We start from the raw sequence: 20,980 nt of genomic DNA, 5'->3' as shown, positions 1-20,980 counted from the left end.
TTTAATTGAAGCTTTTTATTGAAATTATCGTTCGGTTTATTTACGTTCAGTTCGTCCTATTGCTCCAGCTCCGATCCATGACGCTGCTGTATACGCGTTCGAAATTTATAAATCTTTTTTCCTTCCAGGGGCTTTCAAGCGTTTGTCGCGTATAATTTTTTTGCGTAGGTTCCCAAGAGTCGCACGTGTTGTTTGATTTACTGAGATGAATGAATTCGGGTTGAATGCGAACATGTGGTACTTAAAATAGGGAGAATAATCGATATGATGCAATGTGAATGCTCCCCTCTGCTTCCATTTTAAGAGGGGTGACCCATTTCGGTCCATGTCTGGTTGCAGGGATATCGCGGAAGTGATTCTGTTTTGATTTTTTTTTTTTTTGATGTACTGTTATACTATGCAGTGATATAATTTCGATGACGCATGTCAACGTGTAGATTTTTATATTAAAAGCTTAGTCGAATGAGTAAGACTCATTCATTGGAAATTTGAGATGAACCATACTGAAGATCGTAAAATTTGAATTACGAAATATTGAATATGTACATATGTTTTCGTTTTTCGGTTACTTATTCTAGCAGGTAATTTTGGTTTTAAAATTCTTTTGACCATATTTGTTTATAAAGTGCTAAAATGTATTCACTTATTTTACAATGTTTTCCAAATTGAAACCGAATTACATTTAGCAGACTCGCGCGAGCTCTGTTTACTGCGCAATAAAAAATACATATAAAACTTTATTTTCTAGAACATTCTTACACAAAATATTAAAGATATATTCTTACACAAAGGCTTAAAAAAATGTCATTTTGTGGCACATTTATATATGTTAATAAATTGCATATGAGAAAGTGGTGACCCGATACTGCCGCGCACGACAATGCCGCGCAGAACAACCCTACCAATACCGCGCAGAACAACCCCGTCAATGCCGCACAAAATAGAACTACAAAAGGCTTTTGGTGAATATTTAAAAAAGTTGAAATATCGAATTGTATTTACTCATCAGTTTTAGAGCAATCAATTTGTTTTAATGGTATTAAATCCCGAATTTTTCTTCAAAACGATATTTAATTTATCTAATTACTTTATAATTTTGTTAAAAGAGTGAAGTCCAATCAGGTTCTTGCATAAACCTTTTTTTGTTCATAGTGCGCCCACCAATGTCTGAGTATTAATATTTTAATATTTTAATATTTTTTGAAAATTTGAAAATACAAATATAAGGCATGAATGTTATCATTATAAGCTAGCTGTCATCACATCGATCTGACAGTCGATTCAGATAAAATTTTAATGATTTCGTTAATGATTAAATTCCCCTAGCGTTTTGTTGGAGATTTACTTTACTTACTTAATTCAGCTTACTTTAATAAGAGCTAACTGCCCCCCCCCCCCCCCTCCTCATATGTCGGTAATATATAAAAGCGATTGGAGGAGCGAAAGTGGTTCAAATTAGCTCACAAATATTGCGCCACGAATAGTCAGTGAAACAAATAAAAATCTTGTAAACATATGTAGGTTGCGTTCTTGTTTTAATTCTGTATAATATTCCTAACTCACGTGTTTTTCTAAATTACTGAAAATATTGCTATTCTACAGCTGAAAAATAACAATTCGGAAAATTTTAATAGTGAACTGAATGTAAATAAAGGTTTAGGATAAGCATTATATAATACTCACATGATATAGTATATGAAATTAACATTTAACTTAACAATGTCAGCGCGCTTTATTATATTATGTGTATGTACATTAATATATTTTAAGGGGATATAAAAAAAATTATGTATATATTTAAATAGCTTTTACATAAACATTCATTATTAGTATTACTTAATTTTTAAGATATGTAGTCGTATCAGTTGAATTTCGAAATCCGTTTATTTGCGTTGCGAATTGGAAAGCCCTGATTACACTAACTGCTCTTCAACCCGCCTAAGTTCAGTTGGGTTTTGTGTGTTAACGCGTCTCATCGTCTGTTACTTATTTTATCCGCTATAAATAGTGTAATGTGTTGTTGTTCATTCACGGAAAATATTGAGAAAGTGTAAAAAGACTTATTTCTAATTTGAAATTGATAAAAATTATCTCAGTGTTATTTAAAAATATCGATACGTTTATGTATTAACAGTTTAACTCTTTTCCCTATCGATATGTTTTGTATGTTAGGTTTGACTTAGTGTGGATTCTCGTATCTATCGATAGATAATATATTCTTAATTAATACTGAAATTTTATAACGCAATTCTTATTCAATAAAAATATATACAATAGGTATATTAAACATGACCAAAGTTTCGTTGTACATACTTTAAATATATTATATGTACGTATGTACTTCAATACAGACGAAAATTCCGATTATAATGTTTCGATGCAATTTATTCAATATGACGTTATTGGTTTGTAACTATCAGTGTTTATATAAATACGTCATATTATCAATACAAATATAATACATCAAGGGTTTTTTACTGTCGGTTTATGATACATATGTATACTTATTTTAGAATATATATATATATATATATATATATACAATATATAAATTAAATTAATTCAATGAAAGACTTCCATTGATTCCATTGAAAGATTTCAGTTGATTCCCTCTATTTTTTTTTATATAGTAGAGCGTACTGAATTCAGAGTGCATTGACTTTCAGTTATCTGGAAATCGCCTTTCTGACATAAACACATCCTGTTTTGAGGAATGGTGCAAGGATCGTTGATGATTTATTTCATTTGGAGTAATCTTTAGTTCGGTTTTACCAATGCACATGGGGTAAATTTTGCCATATGATGTTCATATGATTTCGAAGAATTGTTTATTTTTGTCGCTTTTTGCCGTCTGGATAATATCTTGCTCGTATAAATAGATTGCGTTATTACTCATTGCATTCGAACAAGACTTGGCTAATTATAATGTTTATATGCTGTGTAAAATGTCATCAATTAATGTTAGGATACTTATAAACGATTTAATTTTTCCGATGATTAGATATGTAGCTACATACATACATACGTGAAGTGAAGTGTGCATCCTTTATGTGGACAAATTAAAAATGAAGTCATCCGTAGTGAAAAACTGTATTTATTTAGTGATGTTTTATAATGATAGTTGATTTTTGTGCTCTCTACATGGTTGTCAAAAATATGTTTGTGGTACGAACTATATGATGTTATAATTTTAGTATTTATTAAGCTTAAATTAATCATATTAATGCTTTCACAGTTACTTTTGGAAGAAAATTTTATGTTTTTTTTTTTAATTGTTTTGTAGTTGACAGCCCTCCGTGATAAAAATAATAAGGAGGTGGCACTGGAGGCCCAAAAATATGCAGCAAAAGAAGAAGAATGGAGAATCAAACGCTATGAAGCCTTTGACAAAAACAGACATCTCGAAGATGTCGTCAAAGAAAGGTAACTGAAATTTTACATGTAGTGGATAGCTTCTAATGTACATATCGATTTGTATTTTGGAATGATTTATTGTTGATATTGTCTTCACGGAGTGTATTTCCTCATGTTCCTAAAATAGCAGTGTTATTGATCCCAGTAAACTATGTGTGTTAAAAAAATACAAGGGGAACACAGCTAAATGCTTCCTGAAATCATACTAGGAAAGTGTTGTTATTTATAGGATACGAATACTAGACATGTCTTCAAGACATTACTTACTGGAATAACTTTATATTGCAAGTCATCAACTGCAAGTTTCCCCAAATAAATTTCTTCCTGGTTCTTCTCACCGTGTATATGTTTCAATTTATGTACATATAATATATCAATTGAAAGTCCCGTTTTGATTGTAATGATTATTTGAAATCGGTGTATTTTATGCATAAGGATAACTTATGTATGATTAAAGATTTGTTATGCATTGATATCTTATTTTATTTTGAAGGGATGGGCTAAAGCGCATGATTCTCACTCTCCAGAAAGTGTTATCACAATTGGTGGAATATTTTAATTTGTGTGAAGATGAATTAAATAATACTGTCATCGGTGAGTTACTGAAACAGATAATGTTGGCTGATGAAAACTTCGATAACACTATCGTTTTGAAGTAAGTATGAGTTATACGAGTTTGAATCCAATAAAATTGCAGTTTTTAATTTTGTGTTGTTTTTACCAGTTGCACCATTAAAACTACTAGAGGTTCACAAAACCCGTCGGCCAATGATACTTTGGAAGGAGATGAACTCATTTTAAGCGATATATCTCAGATGAATAATAGTTTGTCGAAGAAAATGCATTTTGTTCCGAATGTGAACGAAATAATGACATATATCGATGCCGATTGTACGTTCGACGGGGTGGATAATTCGCAAGATATCAGTGTAAATTTTAAGCACGATCTTGACACTTGTTTGAAGAGATTGAAAAATGAAGCGCACGAGTTATTAGCTCTGTCTTCTCGCAGGATTCCGAAGAGACTTAGTATTTTAGAAAATGGTATGAAATAATTTTTTTTTTTTGTTTTGTTCGGATATTTATTTTGACTTCAATTGTGACAATACTATTTAGTTTCGGTTAGAAGTTGCACTGACGTTTTGAATGTTTTGTGCGTTGCTTTTTGGTTGAACTGCTTAATTATACCCTATTTTCTATTGCGCTTGTTTTTTGGCAAACTAATTTTCTGTGACAAAGTTTTTGATAAACTGTTATTAAATTTGAAATCTTGCCTTAACCTCTCTGCAATGCTGTCAATTTCTCTCAGTATTTATATATTAAACTTTTCGCATACATATTATATTATATTTTTCTTATGTTTTAATCAGTCGTTTTTGTTGTTTAAAATAGAAAAAGAACAAGAGGCGTACCATAAAAATGATTGTATCAAAGATGACAATGACTTTCAAACGCTTCAAGAACTGTATGATAAGAGTGAAGCTGTTCGAAAGGTAGAAATATTTATTTTTATCAGCATGTTAAATGTAACATAATGTATCTGTTCAATATTTATTTTTAATAATACATATATAATATACTGTAAATTTATGTGCTTGTCTTAATATAATATTATAATTTAATCTTCTATATGAATGGATTGTTTCTTTTATTATATTTACATACATATGTAAATGTATTAGACATTGGTAATTTAAATTCTTTAATATTTTTATTAAGGAATTGGAGGAATCCCTCGCACAGAGTATGTATCAAGAAGTTATTCTCAGAGGCGAATTAGAAATGGCAATGGATAAAATAGCGGAGCTAGTGAATGAGCCAATACCTGATCAAAGTAAAGAAATTATTTCTGAAGGGTACGTTTTTACCATGTTTATTACAGATAACACTATGATTTATCCACATAATGTCAGTAAAGCAAATAAAGGAAATATTCAAAAGTTTTTACTGAATCTTTCAACGTAGTCCCATTGTTTCTTTAAAAACACATCATGAAAATCTGTTTTATGTGTCTTAAACATTTTTTAATTGTTCAATGCGTAGTTGGCTTAAATGGCTTCTTGCCATTGCACTATATGGCTTGACCGGTTACATTTCTACACCTTTAAGGGATCATTAAGCGTTTCTTCGTATTGTGCTAACATTGCTTTTTGATTCTGATGTGGTGTCCGAGTTCAAAAATGTGATCACAGACCATTTGGTGAAATAGTGGCATTTAAACTTTTAACCTTTAATAGCCAAATTGAAATTGGGCAACTGGCTCACTATATTTTATTACAAACTGTGTTCTTATTTACCTAATAATGTTGTATTTTATAGGTATGGCATTGTTATTCATCCACGGAAACCAGTTTCATTGCCTCCACATCCTCGGCAAGCTATAACATCGCCACCGCCCTTATTAGTAAGTGAAGGAAACACGCCCGAAGGTGGTCGGTCACTCTCTCTCGACGGAATCATTGATAAACGAACCACCAATAATCACGAAGTTGTCCGAAGGCTGACTTGCGAAATTGAAGCAACCACTAAGGAAAAAGAAGATCTGCAACTACAGGTTGGTGATATGAATACATACATGTTATCGATCACTTTAACAAGAAGTGTCAACACATAAAAATATTTAAAGGCTTTCTGTTGGATCGAAATTATTCATGATTTAAAATTGCTCTAATGCTGAGAAATTGTTTGTTGTCGTAATGACAGGTATATCATTTGAAATCGGCCACACTTCATAAGATTTGCTGCGTCAAGGTAATTTTCTCTAGGTTTCAGCATTCATGTGTAGCTTTTCTAAATTTTCCTTCTTAACCCTTTGGCTGCTACGAGGTTTTTCAATGTCCAAGCGAAAAATGCTAACATTTGTAATTATTTTGAAAAAAAATAAATATAATATTTTTTTTTACATACTTACTTCGCCGAACACTCGTAATTTTTATAATACTTTATATACATTTTTAAGAAGCAGTCGTGGACTCGTGCTCTCTCTTTCTGTCTTGCTTTTACATGCGTGCGTGCGAAAGAGATACCTACATATATACACTAAATAAGTTTTGACGATTGTTTTCCGAGGCTTTATTCTTTTCAATAATCTATTTTTAGATATCGATGTATCCTTACAACATGCGATATATTCGAAACAGGTAGCGGTCTCTCTCTCTTTCTTTCTTGATTTTAATTGTGTACGTATGAGCGAGACACACAAGGATGCGAAGTTTCTAATAATCAAATAATTTTTCAACATGTATCATAAACATTTTGTATGCATTTCAGTTGCATTTGATTGATTGCATGAATTCGTGACGTCTCGTGACCTATATAATTGAAAGCGGATTTCTATTGTTTTTTGCCATTTATTTTAACTCTGCAAATTGATATCGGACAGTGAAAGTGATGAAAGCGAAATAATAGCTCCTCGCCGAGGAACTCGACAAATCAGCAGCTCTACTGATTCTGAAAATGAATTTATCGATAATAATCAATTCCCAAGTAATAACTCCTTATATGACATTGACAACGAACCCGAAATTTACTTTGATGATGAACCCGAAATTGAAGAGCTTTTATTTAAAAAATTGATAAATATTTATAAAGCTTGATTGAAAAATAAATATAAATACGTATATAAAAAAAATGTTTCGTGCCACTGATGCGCTGGTGGCTCAAAGAAAGTATTGAAATACGACAATTAATGACGTCAACAACGATCGTCGTAGCAATCTTCGCCGATTTCAAAACAACGATTTATCGTTGTTGTAGCAGTCAAAGGGTTAAGAGCCTGCTAGTAATTTTGAAGATATACATACGTATATTGAATTATCAATGTAATTTCAATTATTTACAGCTAGTTTAATTTTACGTTGTCTTGCTTTAGGTGTACAAGTCCATGTTTAAATTTAGCTAAGGTTATATTTCATTATAAAATAAATGTGTAAAAAAATAGTAGTATGTGTATCGAAACTATAAACACATTTGAAATGCATTTATTGACATTGCAAATAAATGGTATGTATTTTAATAAAAATTCAACAGTCGATTATTTATTTTAGTGCTGGTTGCCATAGCAGATTATTTTTCAGGATAAAACTTTTATATATTGCTGGTGTTGATCATGAATGAGGTGTATCATTTTCTGCATATTTATTGATATTGTAAAGTGCCATATTGTGATATGTAATAATCCTGTTGTTGTAATTTTTCTATTGTAATATTTATTCGATTTACAATTTTTTTCAAATTCTGCATGAGAAAATTGGCATGTCCTATGTCTTTATATTATATTATACTTAATGCTTATGATATTTTTATGTAAAATTTATCTTTTTTAGGTTATTAATTTTTGAAAATAGTTTTATTTGCCTGTAAATTTATACATCGTTTTGTTTTTCTCAGTTGGAGGCTGCTAATAAGCAATTGAGATCTACTCGACAATTCCTCGAGGAGCAAGCGACTGAAAGAGAACAAGAAAGAGATGATTACCAACAGCAACTGGAACAACTGAAAGACGAAATTTCTAAATTAACTATGAAAACTCAACATCATACAAGAGTTTGTAAAGAGGTTTGTTATGTTTTTTTTTATTAAATAATATGTATATACTTACATATAAATATATGTATGTGCCTTGTAGTTTGTAAAAATTTAAAGGTTTACTAATGTTCTAAATGTATTTATTTAACAATGTTGTTTTATGATATTAAATAATTAAAAATCAAACTTATATATGTAGTATATTGAAGGCATAATATTTTTGGTCAATAGTCTTATTAGTTTCAACCTTCATATAAATTTTAAAACAACTAACATTTATTTTATTAGAAAACTATATAATAATCTTATATAAATCATTATAACTTAATAATTATTCATTTAATAGCATGATTTGAATGCACATTAATTAGTTACATGTAACATTTATTTTTATCGCACCTTCAAAATAATAATTTATTATTTTTTATTTTTATATGATGATTGAAAAGTCTAATTTTTAATTTAATTATATTTATACATACATATGTGTATTTAACGCTTATGTTTTAATAAATATATTACAATATTAATTTTATTTATTATCTATTTTTTGTTTTTATGGATTGGTGGTTGGGCTGTATCCAAATGTGCTTCTTTTCTGTTTCTATAGTTATCTCAATGCACTGTACCGCACCCTGATAAATCAAAGAGCTATGTGAGTCATTTTTTTTATGTTTTGCAATAAATGTCGTTTTCTTTCCTTTGTCTCAATTCTATATTAATTTGGCATATTGGCAACATTCGCTTTAAGTGATACTACGATATTGCTTCCTATTTAATGCATGTTGAACTTTTTGTTTCAACTGCTTTCCTTTGGAATTTCTGTGTAATTAAATTTAATAATTATATGTTTTATTTTCGATGATATCCTAATTTTAATTTCTATTCACTAATATGTATGTGGTTGTATTTTATTATTTCTTATATTATAAATATATTAACAAATTAGTGGAATTTAGTAGTTATGGTTTATGGTTTATATACATAACGTACTACAAATATATATTTTTATTCACAAGACAATATTTTTATATTAAACATACATTTTTTTGTATTCATTTTTGAATTGTTTTCTAGGTTGAACAGTTGGAAACTCAAATACGGGAAATGACAGGGTTTATAAGTGATGTAGAAAATCAGAAAAGTGTGATAGATTCTGAATTGAAGGCTTCTGGTGAAAAGACATTACTGCTTCGGGACATTATTGGGAATTTAGAAACTCAATTAGAAAAGAAATCTACCGATGAAATCAGTATTCAGAAAGAGTTATTGTATTATAAGGAAATCGCCGAGGAGAAGGAACTTAAGATGAAAGATTTGTCAAGTGAATTGGAGAAACTGAAAACGGACCTTGCTGATCGATTAACAGCTGACGTTTTGTTAGCTGGCGAGAGAAATGTAAGCAATATCGCTGCCGAGCTAGAAATTGAAAAGAGGTTGGTGGAACAAATGAGAGGTCAATTAGAGGTGCTAGTCGAGACACTTACTGAACATACGTCTGCTTTGGAAAATCTCCACGAGGCAGTGTGCTCACAAAGTTGTAGCTCTCCCAGTGAAGATGTTTCTATAAAGGATCAGAAGAAAAAGGTAATCCTTGACACATGTTAAAATTTATTACATTCGACATACTTTCATGAATAATGCTTACTAACTTTATAATATTGATGTAGATTGAAGATAACTCTTCTCAATTTGCCGTTCCATCGTCACCCAGTAAATTAACACTCCAATTGCCTTTGTTGGAAATATCGAGACTTGGTGATTGCGTCCACAGGCATCTCAAAGCGGAAGATGCGGCGCTCAAACGTATACGCGATCTCGAAATGCAACTCAAACAGTTAAAGGATGTAGCTCAAGTAAGTAAACTTTTATGTCAAAACAAACTGAGCGTATAATTGGGTATTGTTTCCTCGGACACACCTTTTAATATGGGTAGATTATCGAACTCCTCACATTATATGTATATTGTATAATGTGATCGCATTGGGTTTTTTTTTATTTTTTTAGGCTATACGTTTTTAAGACAGTATTAATGAATATACGGTTTTGTCACAGAGCCAGCATTTTGGCGTAAATGTATACGTCATTTCCAATCCTCTCGCACGAATAAATACTTTGGTTATTTTTAACCAATAGCCTCGGTTATTTTGATATTGATTGTGGATGTGTGGAATTTTATTTTTACATGATTTATTTTTTACAGACGTCGATTTTTTTTAAATGTACATTATTTGTTATCTATCGGTTCATATAGTTAGGCTACAGTTGATTTTATTTCCTTTACAAGACATTGTAATTTATGTCATTCATAAAAATATGCCAACAGTCAATATTTTGGAAATTTAAATTTTTTGTGTTTTTGATTTACTAATTTTTTGGTGCTATATGGAGCACCCTTGTTATGGCATTCTCTCAATTAAGCTCCGGATGCTCTCTGCTTATACCATCCAATTTATATTACGTTGAGTGAACTTGGCTCACAATCTGTTGACACGTCGACTGTGTTTCATCGTTGTGTGCATTCAAAATATTGTTGGTGAAACTCGCAGTTTTAGTTATTAAAATATGAAGTTTTATCGGATGTTTCGTATTTGTAAACATTGTCGTTTGAAACGACTTCATTTAATCGATATTGTTATATTTTATGTGTTATAAAATTATATTATTTGCTATGAATTTGAAGAAGCTATCATCAATATTAGTCTTCAAGGTAATGAGTGTTTAAATTAGTTATACATCTATTTTGTGTTGTGAAATAAATTTTTGTTGATTTTTGTGAAGGAATTAAGAACAGAGCGAGATATCCTTCAAGAGCGCATGTCGGAACAAAGCTTGCGGATATCTTCATTGCAATCAAGATTGGATCAGACGCGACATACAGCTGAACAAATAAGACATCAGACTACAGAGGATCTTCGATTACAGTTAGATGAAGCCCATTCTGAAATTCAGTTGCTGCGAGAGTCTCTTGATAGTCGAGATAAACAGGTTGCGAGATTAAAATCTTTGACAGATAAAAAGAAAACTGGAGATGACGAACTCGATCTGAGCACAGGTACAATCCAAATTGAATAACTTAAGATCGAAATGGTGTTGTTTGTTTTTATGGATGTTTTAAAAATTTCGTGTTGTAGGCTCCAATAAAGAAGTAGTTCATAAGTTAAAACGAGAACTTCGCGAGTTGCAATCGAAAAACAAAGAGTTGCAAGAAGCTATTGAAGTTAATCAAATGAATGATCTGTGTATACCTGAATTTTTGAAGTCGGTTGTTGCTGATAAGGACGCAGATATCGACTCACTAAAGCAACAGTTGTCGGAAAAAGAAAAGCATTTGCAGGCGGTTTTATGTAAGGAGATAATTTAATTTAGTTGTTATTTATTTTATTTTCATGTGATGTGTAATATTTTGATTTTTTTAGGTTTAAAACTCGACGATGAACATTTAAAATTATTGTCTCACAGTGAAAAAGATGTTGATAATCAAGCTAAACTTTCTGGTAGAACATTAAGTGATATTCTTTCGATATCAGAATTTGATGAGCCTGAGTTAATGCGCAAAGCTGAAATAAGACCATATAGTTTTATATCTGACAATTTACAATTGTCTTTGAATGGAACGAAGAATCAAAATGTTACATCTGCACCAGATATAGAAAAGATTTTGCCCTTGGCAGCAACCTCAGGTTTTCATTCCACTCAGGGTGACAGATTCATCACTCGTGATTTAAGTGCTGGATTTGAAAAGAATGAAAGCATACCTGAAGAAATCCAACACTATGACGGTACAAGTCTTCTTGATGCGTACAAAAGGAACGTGAATGAAACTACAGTATTTGGGGTTTCAAATAAGAGTGAAGGTCATTCGAGTGCAAATAAAAAATCCAATGATTGTAATATAAATGAAAATTGTTCGATGTTCCCCAATAAAGATGCATCTGATAGTAGAAATATATCAGTAGAGCCTAAAAAAATTGATTTTTCACAAATAAATTCTTCAGAAGAAAATCATCATCGCCAGCGAAGTAAGCAAAATGATGGTCAAAATCAAAATAAAGAAAAAATAGAGGAATTACTGCAAAGCTTTAAGGAGCTTGGTATTGAAATCAAATTGCAGTCTAGTAATTCTTTTGAGATTCTGACTCAAGTTAATCATCATATTTCAATGTTGCAAAAGCAACTAGAAGCAAAAGAAATGCTTTTGAAGAGTACCCAAGAACAATTAATAGAATTTCCAGCATTACAAAATGAGATGGAGGAATTAAAGAATGTTTTACAAAATAGCCTTCGAAAAATGGATGCTGATAAATTGTATTATAGTAGTCAATTGGATAAATTAATTGGTGGAGAAAAAACATTGAAACAGCAACTTCAGCAAGCTATCGAAGATACTAAAGAAAAAGCTAAAGAATTGCAAATTTTGAAAGAAGATATTGTTCGACGTGAAAATGTTGTTTTAGAATTAACAAAAGAGAAAAGGAATCTTCAACATGCTCTGTCAGATTTAGAAAATAAGTACCAGATCCTCGATAAGAAACACAATACAGTCGAAGACAAAGATTTAGAAAATTCTCATCTGAAAAAGAAATTTGAAACGTTAATATCGGAAAAAAATCAACAAATTGATAATTTGAATGTGAATTTAGATCAACTTGATGGAATTCAAAGAGATTTGAATGATAAAGAGATGGAACTTGAAAAGTTAAATCATATAATAAATGAAAAATCTTCAGAAATTGAAAACCTTTCAAGAGTTAATAAAAACTTATTGTCCAAAGAGCAATATGTACAGAATGAAAATTCACAACTTATGAATCAGGTGAAAAATTTGAATGATGATAATTTCAACTTAAAAAATGAAAATATCAAATTCAAAGAAAGCTTATTAAAATTAGAGAATGATTTTGCAAATATTTCACAAAGAGAGATAGATGTCATTGAAAAAGAAGCACAGCAAAAGCACATGTGTAATGAAAATAAAGAATTAACCGAAAGAAATCTTAAATTGGAAGAGTTTCAACATTTACTGAGTGAATTGGACAGTCCAAGATCTCCAAATTCTTTAGATCATATCTCTCCAAGACAAGAAAAATTAGATTTAAACAAAATTAAGAATCATATATCGAAACTCCAGAATGAAATTAACTTCAAACGAAAAGAATTAAGTGGAAAAGTGAGTAATACAACAATATTTTTCGTTTATTTCGCATCAAACTTCAGGTTTTATATAGTTTTTACTTTTATTTTAGGTGTTCGAATTGGAAAGGGCTAAATTAGAAATAATTGATCTAAAAGCGCAAACAGAAGAATTGTCTGATAGCGTTACAGAAAAAAATAATTTGTTGCAAGAAATTTCTCAACAAAGAGATGAATTTGAATATAATTTGAATAAGGTTATAAACCAGTTGCAAGAAGAAGGTAATCTCGAAGAATTACATGCTAAGCTGAGCAGAAAAATTGAAGAATGTAATGAACTTGAACGAGAAGTCAATACTCTCAAAGCAGTGATTGAAAGGTTTGTTGAAATCTGTATCTTTTTTTTATCTGTGAGCTTTTTAAAAAACATTTAAACATGTTTATTGTTTGTTGTCAATAGGAATCAACGTGATATGAATTCTGATAGGGAAAGAGACAATCGCCTTCAAGAATTATCATATGAAAATGGGAGGCTAAAGCAACAGATTTCGACATTGGAAAATAGACTCTCAGATCAAGAAAATTTAATATCTGACTTGAATGATGTAAAAGAGAGTTTAGTTATCGATTTGCAAGAATTGGAAGTAAAAAGTGAAACTGAAAAAGATACTTCTGCTAGATTAAAAATTCTCTTAGATACTGAGAAACAAATGGCCAATAACATACAAGTATATTTTAAAAAGCTGTCGATTAATTTATTTATTATTAATTTATTTAAATTAATTGCAATATATATTTATTTTATTTTAGAGTCAAGATTGTAATGTTATACAGATATTGAAAGGCCGTCTTGAAGTAGCGTTGGATTCCGAAGCTGAATTGAAAATGTCATTTGAAAGGGAGAAAAAAAGTGCTGAACAGTCTTTGAAACAAATAGAATCCCTCAAAAAACAAATAGAACATCTTCAAAACAAAACTGACCAAACTGAAGAATTTTGTAGTACACCTACTGCTAATCTTCAAGAACGATTTAAAAGTGTAACCGCTCAGTTGGAGGATCAGGTATGTTTAAAAGACTATTATTATTTTATTAATTCACATTTATAGATAAATTTCACATGCTGTATGTTTTACAATAGGTGGAGATTACTGAGTTATTGAAAGCGGAAGTGATAGTTCTGAAAACTAAACGTGACCGTGAAAAAAGTCGATTATTAGACCTTCAAAATGTTCTAGATAGAGAGAAATTGTGGTTCCAAAAGGAAATCGACGCAAGCAAAGAACAATGTAGCACTTTAAAACGAGAACTGGCCGAACTAATGCGATACAAACATGAAATGCATTTGGAATTGGTGCACTCTAGAGAAAAATTACACTTGCAAAAGAATGAAATTTTGGCATTAGAGAAAAGACTAAGTGTTTTGCAGGAGTCCCAAAAATCCTATCCCAAATCAGAATCATACAAAGCATTACTGGTAATAAAATTCAACTTACCTGAACTTGTTATATCTTGTTATTTGTTAATTACTTTTAAAATGTATTGAATTTCAATTTTCTTTAGAACGACATGGAACAACAAAAGAATGACCTCATTGTAGAAATTTCAACATTAAAACATGGTCTCGAACAGGCATCAGAGAGAGAGAAGAAATTACACATGCTTTTGGCATCTGATGGACAGAATGCAGAAAGAGCTTATGATTATGAATCATCTACTTTACATCATTTAAAGGTAATAAAAAGGATTTTTATTTACATATCCTGTATACTTTTAGTGAGAAAATTTAAAAAACATTTGAAATATTGTGGTCATTATAGGAAATGCAAACGCTTTTAAAAAGGCATATCACTGAAAACGTTCAAATGTCGGAAACAGTGAGAGAACTGACGAAAGAACGTAAAGATTTACAATTAAAAGTCAAGCATCTGGAGGGACAGGTGAAGATGGGTGGATTAAGACATACAACATCCATGCTAAATCTTCCGGAAGGTGTTGATCAGCAGGTAAAATTAAAGTGTTTTTGGTTTCGTTTTAATGCACCGGTATACATAATGTACAATAATAATACGGCTTGTTGCAGGTTCGATTCTTATATGGTCGTTTTATGCGAATGCAAAGCTATCGTAAAGCTTTAATATGGCAAAAGAATTACTTATTGAAAGTTGTCAATTCATTTGAAGAATGGCAAGCAAAACTAGTCGCTCCAGAAACACCTATCAAATCGAGAGGATTGGAAAGATGGAAGTCAGTACTACATAATATCGAAAATATAATAACTTTTAATTAAAAACGGTTTAACTTAACGTACAATTCTTTATGTTTAAGGTGTGTAATTATTGCCGTAAGATCTGTTATTCGTATGAGATATTTAGTAAGGCGGTGGCAAACCGGAAGCAAGCTTGCAGCTAACATTCACTTGAATATACCAAACGTCTACCCCACAGATTTACGGTACTTCATTTCTCAAAATCCTACATTGATTATTATCGAAACATTAATATTTTAATATTTTATGTATGTTTTTAGATCTTCCAAATCATATACTCACATACCGTCATCACCGACATCCAGAGAAAAGCCTACCCGATCTAGACACTCTCTAAACAATCCATCCACTTCGCACCAATCCCCATCGACAAAACACACTAATAAAAGCTGGTCGATGGGAAGTGCCGTAAATTTAAGTCAACCGGACCGAATGACAGATCGTCACTTGTCAAGTCAACATATTAATTTTATGACACACCAACCGCCTTACAGAAGTAATTTGATGTTTAGAGATAATGTTGCAACTTACAGCGATACCGATCGTTGGAATACTGTAAATGATCAACACTGGCTACGAGCGTCGCATCCAGATTTACCAGAATTTCGCGAAGACAATTATAATTTACGGAGGTTTGTTTTTGGTTATTTTTAGTGTCTCGTGTATGCTCGTGGTGTGCAGTATACATTTTTTGTTTCGTTTGTTACAGTTCCGCTACAGAAAATGATGCATCGTCAGCGTTGTCTCGGTATTCAAACAAAATGGAGACAATCCGACACAAATCTCTCAATACAAACAAAGATGTTCCTTAGATTTCAATCAACTGATACACCTCATTACTAGTCGCGGCAATCTTAAATAGTTTTAACTGTTGATATTTGTATATAAGATTTAATTAGATTATTTGATAATTTTTTGCATTTATAATAGGAAGACATAATTTATTAATTGTGTAAAGCGAATAATAGTTATACATTCACATTGAATATTCCTCTTGTACATACATATTTATATATAGTGTAGAAAGTGTACGATATAGATAAGTTTTTTTTACTAAATTATGTTATTTTTATTCAAATGATGACGATTAAAATAACGTTCATTTTAAGTATATAAGTTGCCATAATTTATTTGTGCCACGTGTTAAGTGTTTCGATTCAAATGTTGGCTTTCTTGAAAATTTACAAAATAGTGAATGCTCAATATTTTATTGTTTACGAGTTTTAAGTGCCTTCGCTGCTCAAGTGAGATCTGCGTAAAAAGATGTATTTATTTTAGATACAATAATGATACAACGATTGCCAAAATATATGAAAGTATTAATGGAAAATGTTTAAGTGATATTTTTGTAAAAAAGAAGACGGTGCGGGCATTAACAGTACCTGTTTTATTTAATTGTTCACGAAAAGCAATCGGAAAGTATTATATTTGACAAGAATGTTTAATTTTAGCGATACATATATGTATTTACCAAAGATCATTCGTAGCATAAGGGAAATCGATATATTATACTTATACATGCAAAATAGTAATTTGTTACGAATTTCAAAAAATTTCTAGTCAAAAGTCTTCAGATTCAACACATTATATACATATGTACACATATCTTTGATGTTCTAGTTTTGGAGCCGTCCAAAATACATACAAGTGTTACAGAACTTATTGATGGTGCCATGAGATATATAATTTGGCTGGTTTTTGAAACAAAAATTATGATATAAAATACATATATGCATATATTATATACATATTTTCCTAGATTTAACCATGACAATAACTTATTTGTTTTTGTGTTGTTCAATGATTTTAGCAATTATTTGAAGAGACGTTTATAAACTGTGCATTCAAAACATTCTGAAATAAGTATGTATTTGTGAAGTAAATTCTTTTTTTTTAATTTATTGACTTCGATTTATCTTCTAATTTTACCTTTGGAAATCGTATAATTTTCTGTTGGAAAAACATATTTAAATTTTTTATATGTTACTGTGTACATAGAATGGAATTATGAATAAGGTTTCTTATTTTTTAATGGAAATATCACAGGATGATTAGCTCTAGAAAATTTTGACAACACGAATTTCTCTTTCAAAGGGCACAAAATTAGTATTTTATGGTATTATATTATCAAATAAAAAGAAAGTATTCGAATTTTTTGTTGTTATTTATACATCCACTAAACCCAAGACAACACAACAGTTAGTAATTTTACTGTTTACAGTAGATTTTTAAATCCCCATAATATCAAGAAAGCAGATTAATTTAATTTTTATCTGTTTTAACACCATTTACATGTTTTTTCATTATTATTTTCGTTGACAATGTTTGTATTAGTTGTGGTGGACTTGAAATGTGTGCGGAGATGGCCTAATAATTTTCTCTCGGGTACCATATATCGTTCCTTATAATCCTAAAAAAATATATGAGCACATTATAATTCATATGTACGTCGTTGAATAATTTGGCTGTTCATAAATATTTATACAATAGAAAATAAATACTTTTATAACTTTGTGAAGGGGGAATGTTGGTCGTCCCGTAGCTTCACATTCAGATACGAGTTGATTTGCAAGTTCCAAAAACTTTTCATCTGCAGCTTTCATATCTATGGTTCTGTCATCACTATAGAATTTACGTTCATCCATTTTTTCTTGAGCTTTCCTTTCAGCTTTTTCTTTCTGTTAAATAAATAGAAAATTGAGGGTGTTATTTAATTGAAAAATAATATTTATCAATGAATATTTACTTGTTGTTGTATAAGGGATGCTTTATTTTCAAGTTTTTTTCTTCTATTTTCATCCTTAATTATAGCATTTAACTGTTTTGTATGCTCGATATTTTGATATCTAATTATAAACAAAATTAAAGTACATACATAGTTGATTTAGGATTCAAATCCATAACAAATATCATAAATAATGAACATTATATTTAAGGTTTATTACCTATTAGCTATTTCCCACAAAAGGATGTTGCTTTTCGATTCGTTGTTTCTTTTTTCACGTTCCAACCAATCGTTGTGGTCTTGCAATCTTTTTTCTTTTTGTAGTTGCGCACGTGCCTTTTCTTCTTCTAAAATTTCAATTTCCCTGTAAATAGTTATAAAAACACAAGAATTAGAAAAACATATTTAGTGCTTTCAATCTTTGTCATCACATTTACGCATACCTTTGACGAATTTTTTCTTGTTCCTTTTGATATTTTTCTTCCTCAATTAATGCTTTAGTATGGTCAGGTTTATATATTACGCTTCTAATTCTCATTCGTTCATTTAGAATCTGATTATATACAAAAGTTATATTAATATTATAAAAATATATATTATTGTTTTTTGTTAATTTTTTTAATACTTCTCTCTCTCTTTGCTGGCGCATGTCATGAATTTTCATTTGAGTGTTGTGATATATTTCAATCAATTCATTTTCTTTTTCGTCAAACTGCTTTTCTTTTTCCTTTCGGGTTTTTACTTCTTCCACAGCTGATATTACGTACATTCTAAATTGTTCTTGTTCTGTTTTTTTCTATCGACGACAATAATGAAATGAGTAACACAATTTTACAAATTATCGAATTGAAAGTTGAATTATATGTACAACATAATATAATACCATTTTTAAATCAAGTTCATTTAATTTATCCATTTCCCTTTTTTCGTTTATTTTATCCCGTTTTTCCAATTCCAGTTTTTCTTTTTTTTCTTTTAAAAAGTTTTGACGATTTCTCTCAGCTCTTCAACAAGCGATTTTGATGTTAAAAAGTTGCAAAATTTAATACAACGAATTATATGTATTACTACAAACTTACTGCTCCTTGACTAGAAGTGATTCTTTGATATCTTTTTCTATTCTCCTTTGACGTTTTACTATTTGCTGTTGTTTCCATTCCTCACACATTTCATCTACAAATTTTGAGTATTCTAAATCCCTTCGCTTTTCTTCTTCTTTTAATTTTTTGTTAAATTCTCTTTGGGCTTGTTGTTCTCTCAACATTTCTGCACATACTAAAGCTCTATAAAGAATTTATAAATCGTGATTTGATTCAAGTTTTTCTGGTTAATATTTTACATATATGTTGAATGTATAATTTTGTTACCCTTCAAGCAATCTCGGTTCGTCTTTTTGTTTGAAAAATATTTCTTTAGCATCAGTTATAATTTTTTCTCTTTCTTTACGCTTTTTCTCCATTAGTTCGTTGTAATAAGCTATTCTAGACAGGTCTTGAGCTTTTTTCTTTTCTTGTTTTTCTTTTTGTTGTCGTTCAAGTATTTTCTATCGGAAATATATAATAATAAATTAAAATTTTATACGGGCATTATTTTATTTAAAATTTACCGTAAACATATACATATCTACCTCAACAGAGGAGTCCCAATTTTTCACCATATTTTGTGACGCTTTACTTAAAGCATTTACATATTCTTTTTTTATCACTTCATCATCGTCTCTATTTAGAGCTTTTTGTTTAATTTTTAATAGGTCCTTTTTGTTTATTTTAACTGGTCTCATGTTTGGAAGATAGGTAGGTCTACTATACAAGGAATGAGCGAAGTGAAATATAGAAGAGCTTTGTAAAAATTATAATCGATATCTCCATAGTTCAGGATTAAAAACAATGAGACTAATAATTTACCTTGAATGTAATTTATCACCTTATGAATAAGTTTTGCGTTAATTTAGATATGTAGTAATAACGGCGAGCCAACCACACAGTTTATTAAACACACATCACTACTTGTTTATTTGTCACCAAGGAGAACCATGACACGAAAAAGATCGATTTAGAATAGCTGTTGCGTACGGAAAAATGTGTAGATAGCTTTTTTTTTACTAGTGATTTGGAAAATAAATTTACATTTTAAAATGTGCTCATATTTTTATGTTCTTTAAAAAGTAATGCTGCCGCGTAAGCAGAATAATTTACGGATCTAGGCGAGACCATGAACGCACACAGAATTTTCATTTTTTAGGGTAGTCCAGCCTAGAGATATCGAACTTTTTCGCATATTTTATTTATTTAAATATGCATATTTAATTTAGTTAAAAAATAAATTTTAAACAGGATTTATTTACTATCTAGCTTATTGACTTTTTTATGGCATATCATTGTAGTTGGATATTTTTTAAATCTCAATCACAATTCTTTCCATTGCCCTTTTTTTTTTCAAATATTACTTTTATCATGAAAAAAGTTGTATACTATTTATTTTCGATTGTTTTTATTATTGTTTCTTAAAAAGGCTTCTCATTTGCTATCTGGAATAGAATGAATGGAATGTGAATAATGATAATTGCAATGCGTTCAATTTTGTAATGAAATCGTACGGTTGGATATAAGAAATCGTTTTAACACATTAAAATCGGTATATATGTACCTATAAACTTGATAATAACCTATAATATTACCTAGATATTTTAATAATTACATAGTTAGAAAAAGAGATATGCATTATCATAAAATTATGTATACAAATAAATAAATTATGAGCTAAGAAAGCAAGAACTGCAGGAGGTGATTTCTACAGGGGTGTTCAAATCTATAACGCCCATCCTGAAAATATTAGAGGTGCTAAAAACATTAGTGCCTTCTTTGATGGGTGTTAATGGATACCTATGTTGAAAATCTAATTACATAAAGATTGA

At 30.2% G+C, this 20,980-nt stretch overlaps 1 protein-coding gene across 1 annotated transcript in view; it reads left to right on the top strand.

Moving 5' to 3' along the window:
* The window catches only part of Plp (Pericentrin-like protein), a 29,806-nt gene extending 12,316 nt beyond the window's left edge, over positions 1 to 17,490 (top strand). The window contains exons 9-31 of the mRNA XM_077438205.1: positions 3,284 to 3,423; positions 3,908 to 4,069; positions 4,139 to 4,458; positions 4,807 to 4,907; positions 5,134 to 5,270; positions 5,734 to 5,968; positions 7,804 to 7,971; positions 8,552 to 8,596; positions 9,019 to 9,528; positions 9,612 to 9,797; positions 10,723 to 10,996; positions 11,076 to 11,288; positions 11,361 to 13,111; positions 13,188 to 13,453; positions 13,535 to 13,802; positions 13,885 to 14,136; positions 14,214 to 14,549; positions 14,636 to 14,806; positions 14,893 to 15,078; positions 15,156 to 15,319; positions 15,401 to 15,526; positions 15,602 to 15,973; positions 16,051 to 17,490. Of these exons, the coding sequence (XP_077294331.1) occupies positions 3,284 to 3,423; positions 3,908 to 4,069; positions 4,139 to 4,458; positions 4,807 to 4,907; positions 5,134 to 5,270; positions 5,734 to 5,968; positions 7,804 to 7,971; positions 8,552 to 8,596; positions 9,019 to 9,528; positions 9,612 to 9,797; positions 10,723 to 10,996; positions 11,076 to 11,288; positions 11,361 to 13,111; positions 13,188 to 13,453; positions 13,535 to 13,802; positions 13,885 to 14,136; positions 14,214 to 14,549; positions 14,636 to 14,806; positions 14,893 to 15,078; positions 15,156 to 15,319; positions 15,401 to 15,526; positions 15,602 to 15,973; positions 16,051 to 16,153 (6,486 nt within the window). The 3' untranslated portion in view covers positions 16,154 to 17,490. The remainder of the gene's footprint in view (positions 1 to 3,283; positions 3,424 to 3,907; positions 4,070 to 4,138; positions 4,459 to 4,806; positions 4,908 to 5,133; positions 5,271 to 5,733; positions 5,969 to 7,803; positions 7,972 to 8,551; positions 8,597 to 9,018; positions 9,529 to 9,611; positions 9,798 to 10,722; positions 10,997 to 11,075; positions 11,289 to 11,360; positions 13,112 to 13,187; positions 13,454 to 13,534; positions 13,803 to 13,884; positions 14,137 to 14,213; positions 14,550 to 14,635; positions 14,807 to 14,892; positions 15,079 to 15,155; positions 15,320 to 15,400; positions 15,527 to 15,601; positions 15,974 to 16,050) is intronic.
* The last annotated feature ends 3,490 nt before the right edge of the window (positions 17,491 to 20,980 follow it).

This window comes from Arctopsyche grandis, chromosome 9 (assembly GCF_051622035.1).
Source record: "Arctopsyche grandis isolate Sample6627 chromosome 9, ASM5162203v2, whole genome shotgun sequence".
Taxonomy (NCBI): domain Eukaryota; kingdom Metazoa; phylum Arthropoda; class Insecta; order Trichoptera; family Hydropsychidae; genus Arctopsyche; species Arctopsyche grandis.
The sequence above is the reverse complement of the archived record's forward strand: the minus strand, read 5'-3'. Positions and strand labels throughout refer to the sequence as shown.